The sequence below is a fragment of the Hippocampus guttulatus genome, chromosome 9 (assembly GCF_054856545.1).
Source record: "Hippocampus guttulatus isolate MCC_2025c chromosome 9, RoL_Hgut_1.0, whole genome shotgun sequence".
Taxonomy (NCBI): domain Eukaryota; kingdom Metazoa; phylum Chordata; class Actinopteri; order Syngnathiformes; family Syngnathidae; genus Hippocampus; species Hippocampus guttulatus.
The window spans coordinates 16721262-16746027 of NC_141269.1; the positions used below are offsets into that span (position 1 = coordinate 16721262).

At 40.6% G+C, this 24766-nt stretch overlaps 1 protein-coding gene across 3 annotated transcripts; it reads left to right on the forward strand.

Annotated features, from left to right (window-relative positions):
- Nucleotides 1–1136: 1136 nt before the first annotated feature.
- Nucleotides 1137–20303, forward strand: chrnb5a (cholinergic receptor, nicotinic, beta 5a). 3 transcript variants are annotated; one of them, XM_086120214.1, is made up of 9 exons: nucleotides 1137–1258; nucleotides 1473–1525; nucleotides 3780–3925; nucleotides 5407–5451; nucleotides 5536–5645; nucleotides 6233–6759; nucleotides 7908–8395; nucleotides 16163–16308; nucleotides 18939–20303. In XM_086120214.1, exons 2-9 carry the CDS (start codon nucleotides 1474–1476, stop codon nucleotides 18952–18954), a joined length of 1530 nt encoding a protein of 509 aa, XP_085976340.1. In that variant the 5' UTR covers nucleotides 1137–1258; nucleotide 1473; the 3' UTR covers nucleotides 18955–20303. The 3 variants fall into 3 exon arrangements, with proteins under 3 accessions (XP_085976340.1, XP_085976339.1, XP_085976341.1); XM_086120213.1 differs by having other exon boundaries at nucleotides 5407–5645; XM_086120215.1 differs by lacking the exon at nucleotides 18939–20303 and having other exon boundaries at nucleotides 16163–16312.
- Nucleotides 20304–24766: the final 4463 nt, after the last annotated feature.

Here is a 24766-nt window from a genome sequence, read left to right on the forward strand (position 1 = left end):
TCCCACGTAATCCGCTTCAAACTCCAAGCCGCGACTCCCAGTTCCAAATCCGCATCGACGCTCCGCGCTAACGCTCCTTTCTTCTCATCGTCGGCTGCTCAAGCCTTACATCCATCCAGCCGCAGACCGTTCAACAGCACCGATCTTGCTGCCCATTCCAGGCGCAAGACACAAGCGCCCCGGGACTGTCCAGCAACGACAGTCAAATGGCGCCGACATTCCTCCCAGTCAAAAACAGTGCTGGTATACCCATGCTGCCGAGAAGGCGCAACCACAGAGCACAGAGTCTCCTCCTTGATGAATGTCGTGGACAAAAAATGCTGAAAAAAGTCCACATCAGGTCCACACGACGTAACAACAAACACAAAATGACAAAACAAACAAAAACAACAAAAAAAGCAAGGCTCATGAGAGCACTTGCTGACGGCTGCCTACTCGGGCGCCATCTTGACTTCCAAAGACTCTTTCCAAGAGTGCTTGAGGATGTGGCAGACAATGCTGGGAAAGAAATCGCTTGGAAAGGGAACACTTACGGGGAGTTTGAATTTGAAATCTGTCTTTTTTTGATTCCAGTCCTGGAATTTTACTGGCACACACCCGGTACAATACAGTTAAATATTTGTGTGCCACAATTTTCTTCCGATTTGGAATTCAGCTCATTGCTAACTAGAGACATTAGGCCCATATAACAATCATTTTCTTGGACCGTTGTGTAGGTTATATGTGACAATGTGATGCGGTGACTACATATGAACCCACGGTTTTTATCATCACAACCGCTCTTGTAAGAGAAACCATAACTAACTGGCCTGTGACACGGGAGTTTGACACCCCTGATTTGTAGGGAGTTTGTGTGTTGAATATATTCATAAATGATGCATGATTTTTAATATCATTCTTTTTTTTTTTTTAGTTGAAGTGCCTCACTATTTGACATTTCTCCGCTGTAAATGCACGAGAAAGGCGAGTGGAGCGAGCACAAACTGAAGGATTCACTCAAAGTTATGACGCGAGTAATAAACAAAGCAGCCCCCACCCCACCCCACTTCCACACCACGGAGACACGCGCGCACGCACTTACTTTCCCTTCCTCATGAGGGCTCCAGCCCGGTGATCTTCGTGGACCTCACAGTTGAGCGATCTCAAGTGGGGAGGTGCGCGCACGCCCTCATGACGCATAGCAAATAGACTACTTGGCGATTTATCCGAGGAGAAAAGGATCTAAACTCAAGGCAAGCACTGACATTTTCCTCCGAAGGTAAGACGAACTAACGAAAGTACGCGTAGTGACGTGTCTTTCGGTGAATATGCTGTCAAATACAAGAAATGTCAGAACTCAAGTTTTCGTGCCTGTGATTGCCGCAAACAACCAGAGTAGTTGAAATGCCACCAGAGTGAAAGCTGTACGAATAAGAATGTAATTGTTCCCTTTTCTTTTTATATTTTAACAAAGTGTTTCTTTTTACCTCAAGGATGAGGATGAGAATCAACGCTGTTCTACTGCTCTGCACACTCTGTTTTACAAGTAAGATGCTTTCCCCTCTGGATTTAGAGAGTATATTTGTTCTTTGTCTTGCTGTACGTGGTGCTCACACGCACAACTGCATGCATTGTGTTAAAACTCCGGTCCTCAAGAGCCCTATCCAGCCTGTTTTAGACGTCCCCTTCCTCCATCGCACCTGATCCAAACGATCAGATCAGGATCTTTGTCGGGCTTCTGCAAAGTTTGCTGACCAGCTGATAATTTGAATCAGGTGTGTTGGAGGAGGATGAAATCTAAAACAGGCTGGGAAGGGGCTCTCGAGGACCGGACTTTGGCACCCTTGTTTTAGTTAATCCAGGAGGGATCGACTGCCCCTTCTTATTTCCTCTTCTCTGGGTTATTTTCTGGCTCGATGTTTGGAGCTGGCAAAGAAACAATTGTGTCAATGAATCACCTATCCAGTATAAATGTCCCCCATTGTGTATTACATAATATAGGCACTACTGTATATTACAAAGAGATCACTTTACTTCCACAACTATGTTGAAAGAGAGCAATACAAGAACTAAATAAAGGATAGCAAGGCTCAGTTTTGCTATAATAATAATAATAATAATAATAAACAATAACAAACGTGTATGTTTATTATCCTCAAATGAGGGTAGTTCGAGCGTGGGGTTTTTTTTCTCCCCCTGTCCCTCCCTTGTTTCTTTCTGACTTTCGGGTTGAGTGAACGCTGGCGCGTTTTGGCTGCCGCTGCTCAACCCGTATTGTTTTGTGTTTTTTGTTATTGTAAAGTGTCCTTGGGTGTCTTGAAAGGCGCTTATAAATAAAATCTATTATCATTATTATTATTATTATTATTGCGGTTGTAATTTGAAATAGTATACAACATCATGCTGAGAGATATTTACTGATGAATCGCCAGAGTATTTGTCGGTTTCCTTCTTCAGCAATATTAGCATCAACCACGATTAGAAATAACGCCCAGCACTGCGATATTGTCTATGCTGAGGAAGAGATTTAGACTGCAGAATTTATAATAAATCTTGTTGGAGGTTGGCGGTACGAATAGTCCAGCGAGTGTATACATAAATGGCTGTGCGGTATTTCCTCAATTTCCTCCGCAGCCAACTGCATTGACCTGGTTGTATGTGGTGTCCATTAACTTAAAATATCTCTACCTGGAGGCAGATGGTCGCTCTTAATAATTTACCGATGGCTCTTTTAACCTATAATCAAGGAAGCAGCAATCCAATCTGAAGAAAGGACGACCAACTTGCTTTATTTTCCAGAGACGTCTCTTTTTTTTTTTTTTTTTACATAAATAACTTACTGTGGTTGAAACCACACAAGTTGACATCTACCCCACAACAATTCATCTGATGAAGATGTTGTATGACAGAAAACAGAATCCCACATTGTACTCAAGACAACGATACCCTCAAGTCAGGGTCTCAATTATTTAAATGATGGAATCCATGTTTGTGTCTGCTAGCATGTTGCTTTGGATACGTGGTGGCTCAGTGGACGACCATAACGTGTCATTTTAAGTCAGACAATTTCAAAGCATTTGCAATGAACACGTCAGATGAATTGCATCATATAAACTACTTTTATGTGGATTTTAAGGACAACACTTTTATTTTCAACCCATGAAGCAAATTCCGTTCATATTGGGATGCAACTGTATTTACATTGCATGACATGGGTGGACTGGTGGTCCAGTGGTTAGCGCGTCCACCTCACAGTGCAGAGTGCTCCAGCCTCCCTGTGTGGAGTTTGCATGTTTTGCCTGGGCCTGCGTGGGTTTTCTCCGGGTAATCCGGTTTCCTCCTACATTCCAAAAACATGCATGGCAGGCTGATTGAACACTCTAAATTGCCCCTAAGTGTGAGTGTGAGCGTGGATGTTTGTTTGTCTATGTGTGCCCTGTGATTGGCTGGCAACTGGTTCAGGGTGTCCCCCGTATACTGCCCGAAGACGGCCCTTGTGAGGATAAAGCGGATCGGAAAATGGATGGATGGATGACATATAATGCAGAGGCAAAACTTGAGAGGTCCTGCTTACGAATCTCGACTTGGGCCCTCCTTTGTGGAGTTTGCATGTTAATTCAAAAAAGTCACAAAAAATGGGTGGAAATTGCTTACATGTGTAATTCCAATGAGTAGAATGATATCCATCAGTTTGATGCAATGTACTTTTCCACCACTTCCACTCACCCCATTACATTGAAGTTAAAAAAAAAAAAAAGAAATGAAAGAATGAATGTATGAAATGTGTTGTGAATCTCCAGGCAGCAGGGCAGAGAGTGCTGAGGAGCGGCTGGTCAATTTCTTGTTAGGTCCCGAACGCTACAACAAACTGATCAGACCGGCTGTCAATAAGAGCCAACAGGTCACCATCTCTATTCGGGTGTCATTGTCCCAGCTCATCAGTGTCGTGAGTATATTCATCGTCATTGTGATTGTCTCACTTATGTTGGTTTTAACGTACACTTACCAAGGGAGGGAAGCCAGCGGTTTAGCATCATTTGATCCATTTTGCTACAGCCCACCGTACAGGAAAAATGGACTTGCTAATGAGTCAGCTGAGTCAGTTGATGAATTTTATTTTATTATCTTCAGATATGGTTGATGTTTTATAGCCTGAGAAGAACAGAAGCCATCAAAATGTTGTAATTTAACCCAGAATTTTGAACATGGGCCTTTAGTAGGGACTTATTTGACCTCATCCAAACTACATTTGTTTTCTCTGCGTTGGTTCTGAATCTCGTTAGCTGTTGGGTTTGTAATTGCTTTTAGGTGTTCTGTCTTTGCTTGCATTGAGTTGCCATGTGTATAAAATAAAACTATTAAAACAGAACTAACTTGCCTTGCCTTATAGGTTATCCGTGAAAAAAAACAACTAAACCCTGAACTCCACAAGGAAATATTTAATATTTCTTAATTTGTTATCACTTTTTAAATCCACTTTTGCATTCCTAAATGACGCTTCACGTAACACATTCGAAGCTCATCTTATGGGCCTTGCATTCAACAAAGTCATTTACTTTTTCCTTGTTTTTCATCTCTGAGGAATGGTCCCATTGGCCTAGAGTACAAGCCAGTTGCTACTATATAGCAACTACTTTTTGCAATGGCATCAGGAGGCTGAGTAAACTTGTCCTTGATGTGTGAGACAGAAAAGTCCCTGCAACAAGCCGCCGAATCCGCCAAATTCATCCTCCCGAGGCGACAATGTCAGAAAAGTCTCCTTTGAACCCACAGAAGCGGGACACGGCGGGATGGTCAATGCCGCTTTACTGATGGAGCTAGATAGCAAGCGAGCACTTAACTCCGGCGGCACGCAAGCTTTTGCCTTCGTCATTTCGTTTACCTTCGTCATTTTAACGTTAACGTCTTCTTGCAAATTTCTGTCCTTTCTTTTTTGCGTGCTCCATGTCACGTCTTTGAGGCTCATCGTGACTGACTGATGAATGGACACATTATTATTTCCTCCTCCCATAGCAGCCTCAGTGTGACTGACCCACTGCGAGGTATTTTATTTACAAAATCAGAGGTCTGCGGGAGTCAGCTGTTTTTTTACCGTTTCATTCATGGGCCCCCCCCACGACGTCTGGGCCTTGGTGCATTGCACCGGTTGCCCTGTCGATATTTATGACACTGCTTCACGGTATGAATACAAATACTGTCATTCATGTGAAAACCCACTGAAGTGAAGAAAACGCCTGGCTTTTATAAATTGCTTTCCAACCTTCCTAACAGCTCGTCATAATTTGCTAATATTGATTTCCTCATCATTAATAATCATGTTAAACTGATTTGCTCGAACAGACCCAACTTGAATGAGTCATTTTACCTACTGGCTGTTAATTGTAATAACTGAAAAGGTGATAATATGGGATTGTTGGTCTCTTACAGAATGAACGGGAGCAAATAATGACGACCAACTTGTGGCTGTCTCAGGTAAATGATGCTCACCCTGCGCCATTATTTCATCCTTTGAAATTGATGTCATTTCATTTTGCTGACCCGTGCGTCTTTCCGCAGGAGTGGAATGATTATCGGCTAAGATGGGACCCAGAAAAGTACGAAGGCATAAAGAAACTTCGAATACCCTCCAAACTCCTCTGGCTTCCTGACATTGTGCTTTACAACAAGTGAGTGCAAGGAGGTCATATTTGCTTTCCAGTTGAGGTTAGGGCAGAATGGTGGTTTAATGGCCAACACTTCGACCTTACCTTTTTTAAGGTTCAGGCTTCGTTTATCCACTCCGGCCTCCCTGTGTGAAGCTTGCGTGTTCTCTGTACTTGTGTAGGTTTTCTCCAGGTACCGCTGCTTCTTCCCTCATTCCAAAATCATCTGTTAGGTTAAATGAAGACTCATAGAGCTCATAGGTGTGAATGGCTGTTTGCCGATATGTTCCCTGTGATCCGTACTCCAACTCCCGCCCAGTGGAAGCTAGAATAGGCTTCAGCTAATGGTGCAGAAAATGGATGATAGTTACCTACCTACCTAAAACCCCATTCCAGTTCAAACAGAAGACGGTGGTGCTGTCTGACTATCTGAAACGTTTCTGAGCTAGAAAAAAAAGTGTTGGCTGATTCCTAACAACATGAACAGTGAGCTCCACTCCAAAATTGGGCTAGAAACGGCCCATGTCATATACAATCAACAACTGGATTTGTGTTTGTTCCACCTCTGCATAACTAATCCGTACCCTCTACTCCCTAACATATGGTCCCAGCGCCGATGGTGTGTATGAGGTGTCCTTCTATTGCAACACTGTGGTCTCCAACACGGGGGACATCTTTTGGCTCCCCCCGGCCATCTACAAATCAGCCTGCGCCATCGAAGTGCAGAATTTCCCCTTCGACCAACAGAACTGCACTCTCAAGTTCCGCTCCTGGACGTACGATCACACAGAAGTTGACCTGATTCTCACAAGTGACTTTGCCAGCCGTGACGACTTCACACCCAGTGGAGAGTGGGACATCGTCTCACTGCCGGGACGCAAAAACGAGGACCCGAATGACATCACTTACCTCGATATCACCTATGATTTTGTTATCAAGAGGAAGCCGTTGTTTTATACCATTAATATGATCATCCCCTGTGTGCTGATCACCTCTCTGGCTATTCTGGTCTTTTACCTGCCATCAGACTGTGGCGAGAAGATGACATTGTGTATCTCGGTGCTGCTGGCACTCACCGTGTTCCTGTTACTTATTTCCAAGATTGTACCGCCCACCTCCCTTGCAGTCCCTCTCATTGGTGAGTGCTATCTATTTTTGTTCACATGAGCACAATTAGGAATGTGAAACTGTCATCATTGGGGATTATATTGCATTCACGAAATAACACTATAACCAGATTAAAAAGGGAACATTTCAAAGTAGAATTATTTTTTTCCGAGCCCGTGTGCCCTCTATTTCACTAAGGTCAAGTTGACATATTACACAATGTTGAATAGTTGTGATTTTGATTCCTGATTACTTATAGGGCAATTTCTTTCTTTCTTTTTTTTTTCTTCAATTTTTACTACCAGTTACACCAATAAAACACATGGCAATAACATACCTTTTAACAATTTTAATATATTTTGATCACATCAGTGATATCAAATGACATTACTTCAACATAATGAAAAACGTTGAGAGGTGTAAAAGGAACACTGAACTTCACTTGAACTTCAGACTAGCCACTTGACATTCAAAACAATGTATTGAGAGAGCAAAATAGGCAAATAAATAATTAACATGTATATGAATTACATTAAATATGAATGAGTTTGAGAAAAAAAATTCATTTTACTTCGACAAATGAACCACACCTTCAAAGACAAGGATTATTCATCAAAACAATTGTCCTGACAGAAAAGCAAATACATAATACTTGAATTAAACATTAAGAAGATAATTCTTAATTAAACTGTCATTCATCCCGTACATAGTAAATTCTAACAATTTTGTAAGTGGCACACACTTTTGTCATATAGTAATTAGGGTGCCTTCATAAATTCAATCTGACGCCCTAACTCTACTCTGAGCGTGTGAGTGTTCCGAGAGGCTTTCTCTGAATTTACAACCATTATGTTGAAATCTGCTGAGATCCCCCTGTCAGCCCGCAACCTTGTATCTTGGCTGTAGAGCGCCCATCTCATCCTGCGAACGTGCGCTCTCGATCCCCCCCACAACCCCAAGAGTGTTGCACTCTGAATAACCCAACGGGAACAGCCCAACAATGCTGTGAGGTTCCGAATGGTCAGAGTGTAGCAAAGCGCGCTCAGAGAGCTTTTCCAAACGCACCCTTTGTATGATACATTTTTAATATGAAATCAAAAACGAATTGAGATCTTTCATAATGTTTTTTAAATTCTTTGTCAATATAATTTGTTGGTTATAACTCTCCTCCCGTTTTAGGTAAATACCTGATGTTCACCATGGTGTTAGTCACATTTTCCATTGTGACCACCGTGTGCGTTCTGAACGTGCATCACCGTTCGCCGTCCACTCACCATATGCCTGAATGGGTGAACCGCCTCTTCTTAGTACAGCTTCCCACTTTTCTCCTCATGAGGCGTCCAGGTGCAACTAATGTCCGTGATAAGCTCAGGCGGATGTATGGCGACTGGGAGACCGCCAGAAAAAGTCCTCAGACTGCAACTGATAAACATCGGTTGTCAAATATAAAACTTGGTGGCATTCAGACGAATTCTGACTCATTCTATGTGAATGCAGACTGGGCCCACAAGTATTGTTGGAGGGGTGGAGACATCCCGGATGCAGGTGGTGGATGTTCGGACATCCCGAGGCCATTGCGCTCTCAATGGGATGCAAACCTTGAGGAGGCGGTGGAAGGTGTGAAATACATCGCTGAGCACATGAAGACAGAAGACGATGATGAAGGGGTAAGGGCATAAATGTGTTGTCTTTAAAAAAAAAAAAAAAAAAAGTATAAGTATTGATTCAATTCATGTACGTAAATAAAATTAAATGGTACTGACCTAAATTTAAAGAAGTAACAAAATGTAAAGTTAAAATAATTTTTATGTGTTGTTAGCTTGACTTTTAAGCATCAAAATGTTTCCCATAGCATTGCTAAAGTTGTGAACTGCCTCACGAAAAAAAAGAACAATCTAAATGAACTGATGATAACTATTTGTGGGGGGCAAAAAAAGGCCTGACTATATATGGTCGGGTTTTTTTCTGAAAAAAAACCCCCCAAACGCCTTATTATACATGGTCGTTTTTTTCAGCTAAAAAGCCTTACTAAACATGGTCGGGTTTTTTTCGGCAAAAACGCCATACTATATATGGTCTTTTTTTTAAAATGAAAACACCTTACTACACATAGTCGCTTTTTTCGGGTAAAAACGCCTCACTATACATGGTTGTTATTTTCGGCAAAAATCGCCTTACTGCAAAATGGCAAAAATGGCCTCGGGATGTCCGAACATGGTTGTTTTTGTTGGCGAAAAACGCCTTACCATACATGGTCTTTTTATTAATCAAAAAATGCCTTACTATACAGAGTCGTTTTTTTCAGGAAAAAAAACGCCTTACTAGACATGGTCTTTTTTTTTTGTTGCAAAAAACGCCTTACGATACATGTTCATTCTTTTGGGGCTAAAAACGCCTTACATGGTCAGTTTTTTCAGCAAGAAACTATACATGGGTTTTGGGAGTTAAAAACACCTTACTCTATATGGTCGGGTTTTTTTTTTCAGGAAAAAATCCCTTACTATATACAGTATACATGGTCGTGTTTTTCGGCTAAAAACACCTGACTATACATGCTCTCTTTCTTCAGCAAAAAACGCCTTACTATACATGGCCTTTTTTTCAGCAGAAAAAAGCCTTACTAGATACATGGTCGTTTTTTTCAGCTAAAAATGCCTTACGATACATGTTCATTCTTTTGGGGCTAAAACGCCTTACATGGTCATTTTTTTCAGCAAAAAACGCCCTACTATACATGGTCATTTTTTGGGGGGGTTAAAAACACCTTACTATACATGGTCGGGTTTTTTTTCAGGAAAAAATCCCTTACTGTACATGGTGGTTTTTTTCAGCAAAAAATGCCTTACTATACATGGTCATCTTTTTTGGGCGAAAAAATGCCTTACTAGACATGGTCGTTTTTTTCGGCTAAAAACGCCTTACGATACATGGTCATTCTTTTGGGGCTAAAAACGCCTTACATGGTCAGTTTTTTTCAACAAAAAATGCCCTATTATACATGGTCGTTTTTTGGGGGTTAAAAACACCTTACTATACAGTATATGGTCGGGGTTTTTTTTTCCAAGAAAAAATCCCTGACAATACATGGTCGTTTTTTTCAGCAAAAAACACCTTACTTTACATGGTTGTTTTTTTTCGGCTGAAAACGGCTTACGATACATGTTCATTCTGTTGGGGCTAAAAACGCCTTACATGGTCAGTTTTTTTCAGCAAAAAACGCCCTACTATACATGGTTTTCGGGAGTTAAAAACACCTGACTATATATGGTCGGGTTTTTTTTTTCGGCAAAAACCGCCTTACTATACATGGTCATCTTTTCTTCGGCGTAAAACGCCTTCCTATCCATGGTTGTTTTTTTCAGCTGAAAATGCCTTACTATATATAGTTGTTTTTTTTCGGCAAAAAATGCCTGACTATACAGGGTCTTTTTTTTCAGGAAAAAACGCTTGACAATACATGGTTGTTTTTTTTTCGGCCAAAAACGCCTTTCTATTCATGGTCGTTTTTTGGGGGCTAAAAACGCCTTACTATACACGGTCGTTTTTTTCAGCTAAAAACGCTTTACTTTACATGGTCGTTTTTTATTATTTTTTTTTTTTAGCAAAAAACACCTGACAATTCATGGTCGTCTTTTTTGGGCAAAAAACGTCTTCCTATACATGGTCGTTTTTTTCGGCTAAAAACGCCTTAAGATACATGGTCGTTTTTTTCGGCTAAAAACGCCTTACTATACATGGTCGTTTTTTTCGGCTAAAAACGCCTGACTATACATGGTCGTTTTTTTTCGGCTAAAAACGCCTTACTATACATCAGGGGTGGGCAATTATTTTTTCCAGGGGGCCACATGAGAAACAGAAAATATTGTGGAGGGCCGGCCAAAAGGCTGATCTCAATTCTGCATAATATTAACTGTACTTCCTGGTAAAAAGCAGTAAATAGCATTGTTTTGACAAGCTGGTAAGAGTATATGTTATAATTAAGCAATGAAAACATGAGGTTGCCTTCCAAAAAATGTAATTTATTCAAGCGAATTTCACAAAACAATGGGAAAGGCAATTAATCACTAAAACGGCATCATAAAAACACGCTAAACATGCAAATAAAAATAACCACAATACAACTAAAATCATGCACAACTCAACCATTTAAAACTTTTTACATTTTTAAGTTATTTTTTCTTGTTCAGTGAGAGAAATCTAGTCTCTGCTGGGCTTTAACGAGTGCATCAAAATCAGGTGGCATGTCTGAGGTGGAGATGCGAAGCACAGCTGACTGATGATCGCATTGCTGCCAGCTCCTCCGTAATCTTGAAGTCCGGCGTTATCCCGCGGACAAATACAAGTAACTGGGCTGTGCCACGGACATCACAGCTTTCCATACCTGTCAACCTTTCGGAGCGCCAACCTGTATAAACTACCAAAAAAATCCTTATAAAGAGCAAAAAATCCTTATATCATACCAAAGCATTTTATATGTCAAAATAACGGCAGAAAAAACCCCACGAAATTTTCAATGATATTTATTGTAGATCTCCATAATACAATGTCTGGTTAATGTCTAATCATCATTCTACTTAGTGGCATTACTGTGGTCCGAGTTGTATTCCTGCGTTACTTTTTTCACCAACTCCAAATGCTGACCCATCGGCTCGAAGTTACAGCATCCATTCATTTTTACTTTGCACTGCAATAATGCTGTCAGTGTTTCTGGTGCAAGCGATTTTCGGAAATGTGTTTCCTTGTAGAACTTGCTTGTACACTACCGAAGTATGCAATGAATACTCTGCTGTTTTCAACTAGGAACCACGTGATTTACTGGAAAGTTACCGGAAATGAAAGCATTTTTCAGCAAAAAACGCCTTACTATACATGGTGGGGTTTTTCGGCTAAAAACGCCTGACTATACATGGTCGTTTTTTCGTTTAAAAACGCCTTACTATACATGGTCGTTTTTTTCAGCTAAAAACGCCTTACTATACATGGTCGTTTTTTCGGCTAAAAACGCCTTACTATACATCGTGGTTTTTTTCGGCTAAAAAGGCCTTCCTAAACGACCAAAAACGCCTTACTATACATGGTCGTATTTTCGGCTAAAAACGCCTTCCTATACATGGTCGTTTTTTTTCCGGCTAAAAACGCCTTACTATACGTTTTTTTCGGCTAAAAACGCCTTACTATACATGGTCTTTGTTTTTCAGCTAAAAACGCCTTACTATACATGGTCGTTTTTTTCGGCTAAAAACGCCTGACTATACATGGTCGTTTTTTTTGGCTAAAAACGCCTTACTATACATGGTCGTTTTATTCGGCTAAAAACGCCTTACTATACATGGTCGTTTTTTTCAGCTAGAAACGCCTTACTTTACATGGTCGTTTTTTTCAGCTAAAAACGCCTTACTTTACATGGTCGTTTTTTTTAAGCAAAAAACACCTGACAATACATGGTCGTCTTTTTTGGGCAAAAAATGTCTTACTATACATGGTCAATTTCGGGGGGGCGGGGGGGGCAAAAAAAGGCCTGACTATACATGGCCTTTTTTTTCAGCAAAAATGCTTTACTATACATGGTCGTTTTTTTCGGCTAAAATCACCTTACTATACATGGTCATTTTTTTGGGGCGAAAAACGCCTTACTATACATGGTCACCTTTTTTTGGGCAAAAAACGCCTTACTATATACATGCTCATTTTGGGGGGCAAAAAAAGGCCTGACTATACATGGCCTTTTTTTTCCAGCAAAAAATGCCTTACTATTATACATGGTCGTTTTGGGGGGCAAAAAAACGCCTTACTTTACATGGTCGTTTTTTTCAGCAAAAAATGCCTTACTATATCCATGGTCATCTTTTTTGGGCGAAAAATGCCTTACTATACGTGGTCGTTTTTTGGGGGCTAAAAACGCCTTACTTTACATGGTCATATTTTTCGGCTAAAAACACCTTGCATCAGGGGTGTCAAACTCAGGTCCTGGGGGGCCGTTGTCCTGCATGTTTTCCAAGTCTCCCTGTTGCAACACACCTGATTCAAATGAACAGGTTCAATGTCAGGCTTCCGCAGAGCTTGCTGATGATCTGATCATTTGAATCAGCTGTGTTGCAACAGGGAGACTTGGAAAACATGCAGGACAGCGGCCCTCCAGGATCTGAGTTTGACACCCCTGCTATACATGGTCATCTTTTTTGGGCGAAAAATACCTTACTATAACATGGTCATTTTTTGGGGCGAAAAACACCTTACTATACGTGGTCATTTTTTGGGGGCTAAAAACGCCTTACTATACATGGTCGTTTTTTTCAGCTAAAAACGCCTTACTTTACATGGTAATTTTTTTTTTTTAAGCAAAAAACACCTGACAATCCATGGTCGTCTTTTTTGGGCAAAAAACGTCTTACTATACATGGTCAATTTCGGGGGGCGGGGGGCGGGGGGGGGGCAAAATAAAGGCCTGACTATACATGGCCTTTTTTTTCAGCAAAAAATGCCTTACTATACATGGTCGTTTTTTTCGGCTAAAATCACCTTACTATACATGGTCATTTTTTTGGGGCGAAAAACACTTTACTATACGTGGTCATTTTTTGGGGACTAAAAACGCCTTACTTTACGTGGTCGTTTTTTTTCCGGCGAAAAACGCCTTACTTTACATGGTCGTTTTTTTCAGCAAAAAATGCCTTACTATATCCATGGTCATCTTTTTTGGGCGAAAAATGCCTTACTATACGTGGTCGTTTTTTGGGGGCTAAAAACGCCTTACTTTACATGGTCGTATTTTTCGGCTAAAAACGCCTTGCTATACATGGTCATCTTTTTTGGGCGAAAAATGCCTTACTATAACATGGTCATTTTTTGGGGCGAAAAACACCTTACTATACGTGGTCATTTTTTGGGGGCTAAAAACGCCTAGTATCTTACATGATATGGTCATTTTTTGGGGGCGAAAAACGTCTTACTATACATGGTCATTTATTTGGTGCTAAAAACGCCTTATTATATACATGGTCGTTTTTTTTTCAGCAAAAAATGCCTTACTATACATGGTCGTTTTTTTTCGGCTAAAATCACCTTACTATACATGGTCATTTTTTTGGGGCGAAATACGCCTTACTATACATGGTCACCTTTTTTTGGGCAACTGCCTTACTATACATGCTCATTTTGGGGGACAAAAAAAGGCCTGACTATGCATGGCCTTTTTTTTTCAGCAAAAAACGCCTTACTATACATGGTCATTCTTTTGGGGCTAAAAACGCCTTGCCGATGAGCTTAGCATTTGAATCAGGTGTGTTGCAGCAGGGAAAACAGGCAGGAGAACGGCTTCCAAGGACCGGAGTTGTCTACCCGTGGTCTATGGGGATTCCAGCCTTTCCCAGGGGTGGGCAAAATTTTTGACTTGCTGGTCAATTCATTTCGTCAATGGACGCTACAGCTTCGTGTTTGCTTTCAAAACGTAGCTTGTAGCAGACGTGTGCACATTTTCAGCATGACGTCTCTGATCCACTGGTGAAAGGACACTTTGATCCTCTACTCTTTCATCTATAACTGCTTCAGACAACAAAATGTATGCAGAAAAGTGGTGAAGATTGCACGACTGTCTGTGTCCTATGTGTTGTGTTGTGTTATTTTTGTTATTTTGACTTCAAAATGGCGCCGCGAGAGTGGCTGCCTTTCCAGCAGCTCCTATATTTTGTTGTTCTACTTCTTCCTTTGATAACTTTGCTGCTGTGAATTGGGAATTTCTCCATTGCGAGACTAATAAAGGTTTTTCTTATCTTTTCTTATCTTATCAAAATGGGTTCTCAAATTTGAAAGAGGGGATTCGAAGGCCAGCCGGGACATTCGCCACTGAAAGAGGAACTGTGGCGGCTGAAGGTTAGGCGCTGCCAGGACAGCAGGGGGAAATTTGAAGCAGTCTGGTATGTCACAATCTTTGGGGGTTTCCCATAAATGGCACTTACTGGTTAGGGCAAGATACTTGCTCGTGTGGTCAGATGGGGACTCTAGGGTCAAAGTGGGCGTTGGTTGATTAAATGCTCGCAGTTGCATTGGTTCTTTCCCAATGGCAGCAGGTGTCTTGAGGCTTGTGCAGTGCTGGTAGACCAGTCGAGGAACAGCGGCAAGAGGGAAGGAAGGGCAGTCAGGTTTGGTGCTCCAGTGGCGTTCTCTCATGCGACTGTCAGTCCGAATTACTCGGGCGATTAACTGCTCGAGAGAGTCTAGTTCATCCCGAGTTGACAGCCGATCTTGGAGTTCCTCAGAAAGTCCACAAAGAAAATCTCTCTTCTGTCTGGCTTCATTCCATCAACTCTCAGACTAAAATCCTGAATTCCATGGCATAGTCTGCAGGGGACTGAGAGCCCTGACATAATGCTATAAGCCATTTGCCGGATGACTGATAAATGAAGGGCTGACTGATTAAAGACTCGACACGGAAAAGAGGCAAATGATTCCAATGTCTCTGACTTTGACTCCCACAAGGAATTGGCTGACCTTGCTGCTCTTCCCCGAAGCAAGTTGATAACTTTGGCACAACTTTGGCGCAATCGGTCATGTACATGCTTAGTTGCCGCTAGACAAGGACAAAAGAACAATTCAATGCAAATCGGTCACAAGCTCCTACTTCCTCAGAATAATGTTCGAGTGATGGAATGTTGGCTTCGCAGTGAAAAGTCAAAGCAGCGGCTCGTGAGACGATCACACCCTGATTGGAGGAATGTGTTGGAGCAGGTGGTGATGCCCGCGGCAAAGCGCTGGACAGCCATTGTGTTGGCGATGGTGGACAGGTTCTGAATAGATTCCATAACCTCTCCGCAAGTGTTGCTCATGTCTGCCGAGCAATATTTTGACAATGATTCAGAGGGTTTGACACACTTTTTTTTTTCATATTCATGAAGGAAACACAAAGAAATCTGCCAGACATGTCCGCGGAGTTCAGAATCTGTCTGCCTGCACCTCGATGAAATTCACCAAAATCTCGTTACCCCACCTGTGCCACAACTTAGACCTGTTTTCAGCTGGTCTAAAGATTACTTTACTTTGTGCCACCAAACTGTCAGCAAGTATTGTTAGAGGTGTCCAAAAGAAAACATTCTTTATCCAGCACAGTGCAGCACGGTCCGCCAAACTCCCAAAATATGCTCTCGGAGGCTTTCAGTTGCACGAAAATCAAGATCCGCCCGTTTTTACGCCAGAATGCACATGTACAGTCGACAAAAATAGAGCCCCAAATGTGAAACTTTAGATTCTAAAACTTTCACAAAGCTCCCTTGCTTAATAAATATTACAGCATCTTAATTGCACGTTAGTTTAGTGGATCATAAGCATTTGCTGTCCTGGTGCAGTCACAATCCCATCAGCCATTAATAAAACACAAGCCTTCCCACACATTTCAGCTTCAACATCCCAAACATTGGGTTATTGTGTGTGTTGTTTTTCAGATAATAGAAGACTGGAAATACGTAGCCATGGTGATCGACCGTTTGTTTTTGTGGATCTTCATCCTGGTGTGTGTGGTAGGAACACTGGGGCTCTTCATGCAACCGCTGTTCCAAAGCTACAACACACCAACTGCTGACGATGCTTCGTGAGTCATGAACACACCCTGAAACACACTCAAATTCAGAATGAGAAACGCCATATCATAAAGACTTTACAATTTCCTTTTATTGTAGTTTTAGATGTTTGTTAGACATTTATGGAAAATCAATATCTGTCTTTAAATGCAAGAAAAGGGCCGCAGCAATGACCTTAATCCTGTTAACACAGATGGAAAGAAGGGAATTTTTATTTCTTACCTTGCAAATGATTTGTGCAAGGTTTATGTGTTGGTTCCAGTTGGGTACTGCACAGTTTAAAAAAAACCATAGTTGTATACCATTTGGTGCCACAGGCTGCAATGATATTGTCCCATATTGTTATTTCACCAATCAGCTGATTGGCTGTTGTCGGCCTGGAATGAAACAAGTCAGCAAGCACAACTAGCTTTGTCATGATAGTTATCTTCGTATACATGGGAAATCCGCTGCATCTGTTTTTCAGGTATGGTCACATGACATTCTGCACATGGGGAACTGATGTTCATTTCATGCAATTACAGTTTTAGATTAAGGCCAAGATGGGCAGTGCATGCAAATCTTGATGTTCACTCAATTTATCTCAGTTCAACTCAACTAATCCCAACTCATCATCGGTTCATTTGTAGAGCACTTTAAAGCAAAGCTGAGACAAAGCACTGTACATCATACAAAAATCTAACATAAGATATGAAAATGAAAAATGATAAAACAATTTAAAAAAAAACAATTCGACAAGTCACATACAGTACACAGCACAGACATGCCAGATGAAGAGTAAATTTATGAACAGCTAAAAAAAAAGTGTAAAAAGGAAAAAGCCACTCGGACAAATAAAATTATTTGCAGGCTAATCTGAGGCACTTAAAATGGTGTGGGGTGTAGGATGACTCACATTCCATGTGAGGTCAAATGTGAATGTTAATTATGAGACAGCCACATGCAGGTTAGGTTATCAGAGGGGGGTGTAAACTTGTGCAATCAACATTTTACTTCTACCCTTTTTCTTTTTAGATTTTTTTTAAAAACGTCAAATGAGTTGTACAGGTTATAGGTCAGATTAATGGTGGTAAAAGGTTTAAAATGGATTATCATACTCTCATGTTTTTATATCACAAAAAAAAGCTAGTTGAACAAGGGCGCGTAGAATGCTTAAAGCTACTGTATGTTGAAAAATATATTTTTTGTATCATAACTTGTGATTTGAGGGAATTTAAAATGACAGAAAAAGCACATTTCATGAAGTTTCCAGTTGCTAATCCAGGAACATTAGCAATGTTCATAATTTCAAATTTATGTTCGCATTTTTGTGCCTTTCAGTGTATAACGGGGCAAATGACTAAAAGAACATGTTTGTAAGCCGGGTTAAATTGATACATGAAAAAAAGAAGAGCTCAGACACAATCTTTTCTTTGACTTCAACCCCCACATCTAGTCAGGTGATCCATTTACAATGTAAAATATTGATACTTCATCGAGCAAGCAGTAGAGCAGAAACAACTTTCATCCCGAAGAATCCTCCACACATCCACCCAATTCATGGCGGCTGCCCCTTTTTTTTTATATTCTGCAGAACTGACAATTTCAAGATCTACTATCACACATCTAATTATGAAGTTAGAAGTTACTAACATGTTACATCATTTTCAGAACCTTGCTCAACAACTCACAATACAAAGAGCAAAAAGCAACGTTTTGATTCGCTTCATTTACTAAATAATGCCATTTTAATCGCAGTTGCTTTGCTTTTATGGACTACTCTCATGGGTTTGCTAGCTAACAGCCAAACAGAGTGATTGTCACAGACGGCGACGCCATTTTGCAGACTGCCATTGAAGGCTCATTCAAAAATCTGATAATTCTTCACTATTTTAAACATTGGTTTCTGCTTTGTATTATAAGTGTGGTGGGCAAGTCTGGCACACCTGTGCTTTTTATTTCATGATACCAAGACTGTATGGAGCCCCTGAAGGCTCCGTAAGACTGTGATGGTGTTATAAACAATGATTTCTCAGTCACGTTGTTTATGTACTACAATGTGAAAGCAATGCTTTTGACTGACATTGAGCATAAGAATGAAAGGTTCTTTACGAAAGACAGATTCATTTAGAGTTTGTATTCAGATGAGTCGTAACTTTGTTTCTGAAAAATACAATATCAGGCCTCATGTTAAAAAAATGTTAGATTCTGGTATTGTTAAAAAAAAACCAAAACAAAACGTAGGAATGGTGAGCACATATGCCTCAGAGCGCAGAGGTTTGTGGGTTTGATTCTGAGCTCCGGCCTTCCTGTGTGGAGTTTGCATGATCTCCCCATGCCTGCGTGGGGTTTTTCTCCGGGTACTCCAGTTTTCTCCCACATTCCAATCACTTGCATGGCAGGTTAATGTAACACTCTAAATTGTCCCAAGATGTGATTATAAGTGTGAATGGTTGTTTGCCTACGTGTGCCCTGCGATTGGCTGGCAACCAGTTCAGGATGTACCCCGCTTACTTCCCGGAGACAACTGGGATAAGCTTCAGCACACCCGTAACCATCGTGAGGATAAGCGGTTCGGAAAACGGATGGATAGATTACATAATACAAGAATCACAAAAATTCTGAGATTCCGACTTATACTGTTATGTTTTTCTTTCCACAGGTATGGAGATTTCTAGGATGTGAGAATAAAATTGTCTTTCATTAACCAGAGCTGGCAGACTATGCCAACGTTCGTTTCTGATCCGGCTTTGTTGGTCCAAACTCAACATTAAGGTCTAGTGTGCCGTCTTCAAGCAGTGGCGGCTGGTGGAGTTTTCTCATACTGTACAAACTTACATATATGGTGTACATCAGGGGTCACCAACCGTTTTGTAACTGAGAGCTAATCTGTGGGTATTGATCAATGTGAAGGGCTACCATTTTTTTCTGAAAATAACAAATTTGCTCAAATTACATGCATTGATATTCCTACATTTTAAGACACTGCTCATGATTTCTCACAATAATTGGGAAAAATGAATATAACATGCAACATTTCATTTGTACAAACCTCTGCCAGTGTTTACATTTTCAAATAATCACTTCTGCAACATTCTTCGAAAATCACAATGCCCCATCACAAGTGAGCTATTTTTAGAACGGGCTGCTATCGTGGTCCTTGGGGGCTACCTGCTGCCCTTAGGCACCACGTTGGTGATCGCTGCACAGACATATAGTCTACAGATGTTTAATTATATGTCAATCGATCAACATATTGTGTCATGGTTTTAAGCTTGAAAGCTTTAAGGTAAATTATATAATGAGGAAAGTCTTTTAATTTGACTAGACTTCACTCAAACTCTCCGAGCTTAACAGGCTTGATGATTCCATGAACTGTTCTTCTCTTCTACTTTTTAACACAATCTAATTGTAGTCTTTCAAAATAGATGCTTCACTTTCACAATGTAGAGACTATAGCACCTTAGATCAGAAAGTACTTCATTGCGACCATGAAATGAGGTTGAACAAACACAATCGATTTAATGAAGTGTGTGTTTTCTCTGTGGCACCGCTGTTGTGAAAAATGTACTGTATGTATGATTTCAGATTTGACTTCCTATTTCATCACAGGATCTTGAAAAGAGGCAGCAATTGTGATGTCACTTATACAAATTGTACTCCATGCTTTGAAATATACTGTGCGAAATCTTGGTCACGACTCCCTTTGTTTTGTATTTAACCCTTAACACTGCATTCATATTGACACTGTAAACCAGTACAATGGTAGGACAGATACTGTAGCATTACTCCAGATTTATACAATCAGTTTCCACACAATTTTAATTTGGGGTCGTGCGTATTGAATCTGCAGAAACAGGTATGTTGAAGGATGCTGCTTCTCCCAGACGGAAATATAATGGCTGTACAGCTGCCTTTGGTAGGTTCAAAGAAGTTAGTATCCGTTACAACTCGTTGATCAGTTAACAGGGCTGAGGGATTGTAATCAATGAGAATATATTAAATAAAATTAATGTATGTGTTTGGACAGTGATGTTTCCTCAATCATTTGTTCATCGGTTTTGTCTAAGGGGATGATTTCAATTCCCTGCACATTTTTCATGCAAACGACACTCCAGAAGTGCCACGAAGATCTCGTGTGATATGAACAAATGTACTTCAGTACTTCATCTTTCAGAGCAACTCTGATTGGTTTCCAGTCAGGGAGATGGACACCACCAAGACTGCCCTTTGTCAGAGATTCTCTTCATAAAGTTTACAGTAGGGGTGCCCAAGTCCGGTCCTTCAAAGCCCCTATCCGGCCTGTTTTAAATGTCTCCCTCCTCCAACACACCTGATTGAAATGATCAGCTCATCATGCGGCTTTGCAGAAGCCTGATAACGACTTGGCACCCCTGATTCGGTGGCCTCAGTTTTGCGATTCTCTCTTTTTTGCGGAGGATCTGGAGTGGTTCCCTTTCTCTGCACATGCTGGTGCAAACACAGCAACACGACACATTGAAACCATGCACTGGGTTTGTCAGGTTCGCGAGATCTGTCTGCTCTGCCGAGGCGGGTAACGTCAGGAAGAAGGAACATGTAGCTGTCAAAACAGGTCCATTGCCAAGGAGTGATGTCATTGCGCAGTGCCTTTTGATTGGCTGCTGCCAGATGAGGTCACCTCTAGGACATTTTTTTGATATCATTGGTAGTTTTGGAAACATAAAATGTAGTTTCAGTTAGTTGTAGGTTAGAAAACAACACTTTTTTTATTTGATTTCTTTCTATGAGGATTTTTTGTTTAAATTTTAGTTTTACTTTACTGTATATATTTTTTTGTATCGGTTAACGATAACATCTAGTACACACATACTGGCATGCACACACACTTCGAGGCTTTATGTTCTCCTTTGTTAATCGAGCTCATTTGTTCACAAATCCAATAATATGTTCCTTAACTGCTAAGTGTGATGTGATTCACAAATTCAGGTCACAGAGACTTGATTCTTTTCTGATGGTGAGCAACAGCAGCAATCGATGGTGCATTCACTCATGCATTATGTCTGGCATAATTTGTATTTTCTTATTTTGTTTCCTTTTTTTTTTTTACTCCTTTGAAAGTTTTACCCCATCATTTACATTGAAAAATGGACTACTGGGTCTGATATTGAGCTATTATGCCCACCTCTGGAACCTGCCTCAGCAGCAACTTTGACCCCGCTCCCTCCCCTAAAAATCTCTGGTTGTCCTGCTGGAGTTTACACTTCTTGCAGAGTGTGTCAAACACCCCTCCAGTTGTCTGGAAGACTGATTCTAGAGTCTGCATGCCTGCGCGGGAGAAAGCATGACTACCGCATCATAAACACTCACTGAAACCTGTACACTGACCAAGCGCCATGTCGCTTGTCCCTTTCCTTTCTTCCTTCAGTCACACTATAGTAAACTCATAACAGAAGCCGGAATTGGAAAAGGAGCTACAAATGTTCCATGGTTTGAATCCAATTATCTTTCTCACACGACGCGTCCAAATTGATTAGAAAGCTATTTCTCAGACAGCAGATTTCCATTTACTTGTGTGTGAGATCCAACGTGAGAGCCTCAACCAGCTGCTGTTACCAAATAACGAGACATTAATCATGCGGCCATGCTCAGTTATTGACATGATTGTGGTCCAAAATCACATTTGAAAGAGAATTAAAGTATATGCCTGTCACAGTGCTCCCTCTGATCTGGTTAGTTCTACCTGTGGTCTTTTCAGCTGTGCTCAAAAAAACCCAAAACAAAACCTAAACTAAAAACTGCATCCTTGGTTCTCTCAAAGATACACTGGGTACCCAGAGCATATGACTTTTACAATTTGGTAAACTGTTTGCACCTTTGGGCTTGTATCCACAGTGAGCATTCCTGAGAAATGTACCTAAATGTGAATGTCATTAAAATAAATAAATAAATGAAATTGTGACACATCTGTCTGATATCCTTTTTACTCTGTAAGGCTTGGAGGCTACTGTGCGAGTACTTTTTTCCAGCTGCATTGTAATTATTTACCAAAGTAGACATACTACTTTTACTTGGTGTTTGCATCCTGTGGCTTGGCTCCCATTGGCTCTCACATAACGTGACCAACAACTCACTAGTTTTAAAATGTTAAGTCAAGAATAATGGCTCGTTCTAACATATGGATTACGTATGACAATTTTGGTTCCGACTTTAGCAAGCATCATGGAAGTTGATATGCTTGATTTGCTTTCACTAGCCACATAAAATGAAGTGGCAGGCCAGATCTGGCCCACTGGCCTTGGCTTTGACACCGGTGGTTTAGTGGTTATGACACATTTAAGTGCCAAAACAACCTGTCAAATCAGCTACAGTTCTGCAGTATTCCACTGTCACTTGTATTTGTGTTTTAAAATTGCATGCAAACCTTGACGGTTCAGAGTCAGGTTGTCATATTAGATAAACAACTCTGAGCAGCCCACAGCATGCGATCTCTAGTGCATCACCTTGCGTAGAAATGCATGCCATGTGGCAAAACGACCTGCGGTGACAAATTGATTCACGACTCATGAAACACAAAACATCCAACGTGTCTTTCCTGTGAAATAAAGCGAGATTTGACGTTCGATAAATCACAAGCGCGCCACATTTCGACACAGTTGCCGTGGCGGAATGTCTCTTTTCGCATTCTGAGTTGATTTCATGTGATTTGTAACGAAGGCATGCGAGCGTGTCACAACTGTGTTGACTGTTGCTCTAATTTTAAGTACCCTATCCTTTCGCTGCCGCATCAATAATGAAACTATCCAACACTTGACTTGAATGAGTGGGACGCTCTTCGACAGCACTTGTGTAATAACAGAGGTTTTCAGCTTGTTTAAGTCATTATTTTGACTGTGGCTTAAGACTGTGAAAGTCTCAGAAACTCCTTCCTATTGCATGAATAGTACCAGTGTTGTCAGACTAAATTCCAGTTTTATTCATTTATACCCGCAATTTTTATTTTTTTAAATTGTATTCTGACTCGTGACACATTGACACCTGCAAAATGCTGATTTGCCCGACATGCTTGTATGCGTGTGTGTGCGTGTGTGTTCTGCATCTGAACAGCAAAGCACACAATGGATGGATTTGTGCAAACTGGTGATCTAGTAGTTTTCTATGTAATTTGGAGCAAAAATAAATGTGGTAAATTGTATTCTTGAAGCAGACGTCAGCATGAAAAAGGCCATTTGGGCTACATGCACCAAACCACGTGAACCTCAACACCACTGGGGAGATTATTTTAGGAAAAAAAAAATCAGCTTCCATTTCTGTGTGCTCTGCATGTTTTAACTCATGGTACCTGCAGCAGATTGTAAATCATTGGCCGCGTATGTAGGTCTATTGGAGCTGTGCACAACACACATTAGTTCATGCAAAAAATGTACACTTTACTTCGAGCCAGAATAGGCCTTTATTTCTTTTAACATTAACATGAGGGTTGTGTCCCCCCAATCTTCCCTCCCCATATTGTAGTGTGTATAAACGTACTACAGATCCTTTTTTTCCAAGTGGAATACAGTATTATGTTGTTGTTGTTGTTGTTTTTTTTTTTAACTTGTTGCTCTTACCCAGTCTTATTATTATTAAAGTAGTGTTGCCACAGTCAGAGCTCTTCTCGCAACAGCTCATTGCAAGTATTATCGGTTATGTTGCAGATCCCAGAAAGGTAGACACCGGGTAAAGTTTAGCACAGATTTATATTTATTATTATTATTTTTAATTTATTATTTATATATATATATATATAAATGTATGAAAACGTTCAAAAACAGAAAAAAATGCTTGCAAACTGCAAGGAATGAACAATGACCAAAACACACTCACAAAAACGCAAGAAACTAATAGTAACAAAAAGAAACTACGGTAAGGCCTTTTTCAGACTCCCATCAGATTTTTTATCCTAAATAGGGTTGAATCCAATTCGGACACTTGCTAAAAACTGTGTGGACAGTCAGCAAAAAAATAAATAAAATGAAATTGGAATCAGAGATACCTGCAGTGTGACATCCTAATCGTAACAAAAAGCACTCGCCAAAAACAAAAGCTGAGCGAACTAATACGGGAGCAATTTGTGAGTGTGGCCTCCTTAATTATTTGAGTTTGGTATTTAATCCAGTCCATGTACAACATTAGTGTTAACTAAACTGCACAGATCAGCTCGCTGTCTTCCTCTTAAAACATGATCTATGATACATTTTATTTCCCCCTTGGTTGTTTCATTAAAAAAAAAAAGGGTCCTTTTCAAAGGAATGACAAGGATTGGCAGCCATCATGATTCTTAGGCATGACTATTTTCTATGTCACATTTAACCCTTTCAGGGACAGCGGTTACTACAGTGGACAGCTTATCATGTTATCAGGTTACAGGGTGCATGAAAGGATTCATCAACTGCAACGTATCAAATGAACATAATATAGTTCCTTTGATTTGCGTTGTAAACAGATACCAGTACTAAAATATACCGTACA